Source organism: Chiroxiphia lanceolata, chromosome 3, assembly GCF_009829145.1.
Source record: "Chiroxiphia lanceolata isolate bChiLan1 chromosome 3, bChiLan1.pri, whole genome shotgun sequence".
NCBI classification, from domain to species: Eukaryota; Metazoa; Chordata; class Aves; order Passeriformes; family Pipridae; genus Chiroxiphia; species Chiroxiphia lanceolata.
Genome location: NC_045639.1, coordinates 113,705,792 through 113,712,136, shown reverse-complemented (window position 1 = coordinate 113,712,136; position 6,345 = coordinate 113,705,792). Strand labels below are relative to the sequence as shown.

Here is a 6,345-nt window from a genome sequence, read left to right as displayed (position 1 = left end):
TCTCGGGGCCGGGCCCCTCGGTGGCGGTGGGTGTGCCACGGCTGACGAGCCACCGGGAGCCGGCAGCTGGAGATAAGACTGGGACAAGGGCTGCGAGCCCCCTCGGTGGCTGGGAGACGGAATTGTGGCGGGAATGGCTTTAAACTGAAAGAGAGTAGATTTAGACTGGATATTAGGAAGAAATTCTTCCTTGTGAGGGTGGTGAGACCCAGGCCCGGGTTGCCCAGAGAAGCTTTGGCTGCCCCATCATTGGAAGTATTCAAGGCCAGGTTGGATGGGGCTTGGAGCAACTTGGGATAGTGGAAGGTGTCCCACCCCTTGGCAGGGATTAGAACTGGATAGTATTTGAGGTCCCTTCTAACTTAAACTTTTTAAGAATTCTAAGACTGTAGGTGGCACCTCTCAGTTGCTGGGTTGTGTGGCTGTGGCATCCCTCAGCGCTGCTTCTCTGCCCTTCTCCAGGACTCTGTGCCATCACCCATTACCTTGTCCATGGGCAGCTGGGCTGGTTTGGGCTGACCATGGCCTGTGTGGTGCCTGGCTATGCCGCTCAGCTCCTCAGCATCCTCTGGTTCCGGGCGGACGGACACCCACCCAGCTGCTGGCTCCTGGTGCTCCACCTCCTCCAGCTGGGCCTCTGGAAGCGGTGAGAGATGCTCCCTGTGACCCATCCAACCCCCCCAAACCCAGGTGCAGTCCCAAACTTGCCCAAACTAGGGTGGACATCCCAGCATGGTGACTCCTGCAGGTACTGGGATGTTTTGCGGATGGCAGGCGGCAGTGCCCGTGCTGGGGAGGTGCTGACACAGCTCGGGGACGTGTGTGTGCTGCAGCTCCTGGAAGCCCTGTTGCAGACCCTGCCTCACCTCCTGCTCCAGGCCTACGTTGTCGTGGCTGTTGACCCAGTGGGCTTCATCCCTGGTAAGCTGGGAGTTCCCAGGAGGATGCTTTGAATTGTATAGGAACGATGCATTTGGGTGAGGGATGCATGTGCCCACCTGGCAGGGCACAGGGTGGGCTCTGGGTGAAGGAGAAAGCTACAAAGGGACTGGGAAACCTCAATGCAAAGCACCAGGGACAAATGTGGCTGCAAGATCTGCTGTGGCTGAACGCAGAGGAGTTCTGAGCCACCCATGGCTTCTCCTGGCCAGTACAGTCTGTACGAGCAATATCCATGTGCAGTGTCTTGGCTGGGTGTGAACCCAGCATGTTCCTGTTGGTGGTCCAGCCCTAATCACACTGTAGTGCTGAGTGTTTAGGGTTTGGGGGCTGCTTTGCAGGAAAGGTGAACTTTCAGATGTGCAAAGGGAGAATTTGAGGCGTGCAAGGTCACACTCTGTGTCCGTCTCTGGTCTGATGGCAGTGACCAGGATGGAGCTGCCCTGGGGCTGCAGAGATCTACCCATGGGAGAGAGTGGTCAGAGGATTTCCACAGGCAGATGCTAAGCACAGAAAGAAGACCAGATTTAGCATAAACTAATTGAAATACTCCAGTTCCATCCCTGGAAACATTCAAGGCCAGGTTGGACGAGGCTCTGAGCAACCTGATCTAGTGGAAGCTGACCCTGCTTCTTGCAGGGGGGGTCAGACTAGATGGCCTTTAAGGTCTCTTCCAACTCAAACCATTCGGTGATTCATGATTCTGTTGGCAGGACTATGGGGTGTCTGGCTTGTTTTGGGGTGCCATGCTACCAGCAGCTCCTTGACACTGAGATATGGCCCACAGTGCAGCTGGACATCCTTCAGAGCCCTGACTGCCCTGTCCCTGTGCAGGTGTCAGTGCAGGGCTGTCCCTGCTCTCCGTCTCCTGGGCTTTGGCCTCCTACAGCCACTTCACCTGCCTGCTGAAGCCTGGCCACCTCAGCCTGCCGACCATGGCCATGCTCTGCCTGCTGCTCTGGAGGACAGGGATGCTGGGGACCAGGGTCCTGGCCCTGGTGCTCTTTGCCAGGCTCTACTCCTTTTGGGTTTTCGCTGTGGCAGGTAAGACCTGAGATCCCTCTTCCCCACATCCCACCCTGAGGTCAGCCCTGCGATGCTCCTGGTGCTGGAGCTGTTTGCAGCCTCCCCCAGGAATGGCTTTGCCCGTACAGTCCCTTCTCCTTGCAGGTGTCCACTGGTTGCTCATGTCCTTCTGGCTGGTGGCCCAGCAGACAAATATTGTGGTCCAGCCGTGCCGCTGGAGGCTGTTTAATGGCCTGGTGGGGGCCGTGTACATCTTCTGCTACATCAATGTCCGACCTGGTCCCTCCAAGACCAGGGTGTCTGTATTTTATGCAGTAAGTACCCAGGGTATTCCTTACTCCACATGGATGCAGCTGCTGGAGAGAAGCTTCAAACTTTCCATTCTAATTTCTCACATCACCACTTGATGAAAGTCCAGTGTGGATAAAAAGCCACATGGTCACTAAGGTGGATGCACCTTCTCTTCTGGTTTTGTTTTTTCAGGGGCAGCCATACAATGTCAGAGTTATTTTTCCTGGTAAAAAAGGGTGGACACTTTGCAGAAAGTTAAGGTCAACAACTTTTATGTCTTAAGTGGTACATTAGGTATGAAATAAAACAGGGAAAGTGTTCAAAGCCAGGTTAAACGGGGCTCTGAGCAACTTGGTCTAGTGAAAGGAGTCCCTGCCATGGCAAGGGGTTGGAACAAGATGAATTTTAAGATCCTTTCCAACTCAAACCAGTCTGTGATTTTGTGAATTTATGAAAATTAGAAATTGGGTGTTTTCTGTCATCAGAAGCACATCTAAAACCATCAGAAGGATAAAGGTGACGACTCTCTTCCCTCTGCTCTGCAGATAATGCTGATGGAGAACACGCTCCTGCTGCTGTTGGCCACCCGGTTCCTGCAGGCAGAGCTGAGGAACAGCCTGGGTGTGACTGGGGCTGTCATGTCAGGGTCTGTAATAGGTAAGATCTGGGGGTTTTAGAGCCCGGATTGCACATTTTGAGAGAAGTTTGAGTAAATGAGCATCGTCAGTTATTTTAGTTGCATCAGACTATTTGCTTTGTTTCTTTGAGCTTTCAGTTTAAGCCATTCCCCTTCGCATCACTCCAGGCCCTTGTCCAAAGTCCCTCTCCAGCTCTCTTGGAGCCCCTTTAGGCAATGGAAGGGGTTCTAAAGGTCTCCCTGGAGCCTTGTCTTCTCCAGGTGAACACCCCCAGCTCTCCCAACCTGTCTCCAGAGGAGAGGGACTCTAGCCCTTGGAGCATCTCCATGCTGACCAGGCTCATGTTTTCCCTGTGGGTTGGGAGCAAAGGGAAGCTGTAATGCCCACATGTGCTGGGCTTTGTGCATCTCCCCAGACTGGTTACACGGAGATCAGTTGTGATCAAGAAAGGGCATATTTGGGCTGGAAAAGAAGCAATCCCTCTGCCCTTGGATGAGTTTAAGATAGGACTAGGAAGGAACCTGATGTCTGTACCAGTAGAAGGCACCTGATGTCCAGCACCTTTTCTGCAAAGGGCTTAGTGATCTAGAGGTGGCAGTGAGGTCTGACCTCTTCACATCTCACCCAAATGCTGCTGGGACTCATCCATTGACACCTTTCTGCTCTTTTCCAGGTGCCACAGCTCTGGTGGTTTATTACAGCCTGCTCCATCCCAAGTCCACAGAGATCTGGCAGGGATTCCTGGAGACATCCTGCAGTGCTGCAGCAGTGAGTGATGATGAGGTCTCTGGGGAGAGCTCCCAAAGTGGGCAGAGCTCAGGAACTTCAGGAGATGAAGAGCCCTTGTCAGGGGAAGGGACCACAGCAGATCCAAAAACTGGGAACAGCTCATCGCTCCTGCAATCCAAAGGGTGTTTGGAGGACAGCTGGACAAACCATCACCACTGGCTGCTGGTAAAGCTGGCCTTGAAGACAGGAGATCTGTCTGTGATCAACGCAGCCTTCGGAGATGGTGGCGTGGGAGAGGTTTATCCTGGAGGATGGATGATGGAGAAACTCACTGGAGTTGAGCCTGGGGCAAACTTTTCTCTCCCCATGAGGGACATTGTTCCTCAGGAGGCTGAACCTGGTCTGACAGTGGGGAATGGAGGAAGCATCAAACCCAGCGCTGGCGCTGCAGGAATGGCACAGGAGGATGGAGCAGGGCAGGAGCCTGTTTTTCCCCCATCCATATCCCGTCCCAGCAGCTTCTCCCCGGATTCAGCTGAGGGCTCCTCTGTGTACTTCACTGCTGTTGCAGGAGGCATCACCTTGCCTGGGACAGGGACAGGCACAGGCACAACGATGTGCATGGCCCTGGTGCAAAAGGACAGTGAAGCCCAGCCTTCTCCAGGATGCCTGAGAGAAGGAGGAGGAGCAGTAGGAAGAGGAGGAGGAGAGGATTTATCCCTTGGGATGGCAAGCATCAGCCCAATCCTGGGCACTTGTGCCCACAAGCACCTGCAGAGGAGCTTTTCCCTTGGCAACACAGGCAGCTGTGGGGTGGCAGGTCCCCCCAACGAGGGCTCAGAGGGGACAGAGAGTGCCCTCATGGAATGGCATCACCTCTGGGACATCCACCCTTGTGGCACGCAGGGAACTGTCAGGAGGAGCAAGCTGAGGTCGCCGTGCTTCACCTCCACCCCCAAGGCTGACCCTAAATGCCCACAGCAAGGACTGGGGGAACTGGGAGAGGGGACAGACCTGTCTGGGTTGCCAGGGTGACCCTGTAAAGGGCTGCACTGTCACCTTGGGGTGACTGTCTCATCAATAAGGCCTGGCAGGAGGTGGTGGGGTGAAGACTGTCCCCGTGATGCCCCTGACAGTGGGCAGATGTGCTCCTCCATCACCAGGACATCACCTTCCTTCATGGTGCATCTTCTACTTGCATTTTTGGAGAACTTCAAAGGTCTTAAAAAGCCCTAAAAGTCCAGGGCTAGTTATTTTTTGACCTTATTTATGTCACAGTCCTGCCAGGCTGCCAGAGTGTGCTGCCTTTGGTATATTTGTGACAATGACTTGAACTGTGTCCTTTACCAAGTGCCTGTACAAGCTGCTGGCCTGTCCCAGTCTTGAGACCTGGCTGCTGTCTCCAGGCTGCAGTCTTGGCCAAAGCAGGTGTTTTCTCAGGACAAATAAGTGCCTAAAGCAGAAAAATTATGAGTTTTATGTCCTTCCTTCAGAGCAGAGTAAGCCCTCAAGTAAGGCTCAGCAGTGCTTGGTTTATCTTTCCCCCACCAAGTTCATCTTGAGACCTTTACCAACTCCATTTTTCGGGGTCACAGATCCTCTTCATGCTGTAGACCACAACCTCAGGACTCTGAATTATAGCCAAGAGCCATGTCCTGCTGCTTGTCCACTGTCCCACTTCCTCAGGTGGCCTTTTCTGCCCAGTCTCCTCCTTGCCCCCTTCCACCCAGCTTCCAGGTCATAGAATCACAGAATGCTTTGGGTTGGAAGGGACCTTAAAGCTCTTCTAGGTCCAACCTCTTGCCATGGGCAGGGACATCTTCCACTAGAACAGCTTACCAGGCTATAATCCACATCTGCCTGGATGCTGCTTCCTAAATTTAGCCTCAGGCCAAATCTCAGATCTACATAGTCCTGCCACCATCAAATCCCCAGTGCAGACAGGGTTTATTTATATCAGGAGCTAAATGTGTGGTCTCAGGAATAGCCAGTGCTTCCCAACAGGCTGGCTGGGCATGGGTTTGTGCCCAGGACATGGGTTTGTGTCCAGGACATGGATGGATGTGTTAATTGAGGTGTGGTCAGCTGGATTCACCAGCTAAGGTACATCTGGCCACATCCTCCAGCTGTTGTCCCGCTGTGGGCAGGACTCCAGTGGTGCCACAGGGCAGGAAAGGCAGCAGGAAGGACACAGGCATGCAGTGAATTATTAAAAAAAGCTTCCATGATGCATTCACTGCTCAGGGCTGACCCAGCCAGATGGTTCTCCTGGGCACTGAAAACCCAGTTGGTGCTGGTTATGGAGTGAAGCCACATTCCAATGTGATGAAGGCTTTCTGTCCCCATCCAGATCCCAGCCCTCCATGCTGTGGCTGTGCTCTGCAGGGACAAATCAGTTCCAGTGGCTTTTCCAGAGTCCTCCTCACTGTGTGCATAACACAGAAGGCAGAAGTGCTGCTGGAGCATTACAAGAATTTTTATCTAGTTTGGTTTTCTACCTTTGATAATATATAATTATGCTTAAAAAACCCAAACCAGCCTTTGCTGTGTCTGTGTCTCATGTTGGGGGTGCACATAAGCAATGTGAAATCAGGGCAAATAATATGGATTATCTGTCCTTAAAGCCTTCCAGCCTGTGTGAGAGCCCTGTTACACCCAGGGCCCAAGTCCTGCATGCTGGGGACAGACCCAGCAGTGAGCCACAGGTCTCCACCTACAGAAA

At 53.2% G+C, this 6,345-nt stretch overlaps 1 protein-coding gene across 1 annotated transcript; it reads left to right on the top strand.

Moving 5' to 3' along the window:
• Positions 1-300: 300 nt before the first annotated feature.
• On the top strand, positions 301-5,928 carry XKR5 (XK related 5). The gene is given in 4 exon segments (XM_032682927.1): positions 301-921; positions 1,774-2,279; positions 2,802-2,913; positions 3,568-5,928. Coding segments are annotated over 4 exon segments (1,977 nt in total). The 5' UTR covers positions 301-653; the 3' UTR covers positions 4,659-5,928.
• The last annotated feature ends 417 nt before the right edge of the window (positions 5,929-6,345 follow it).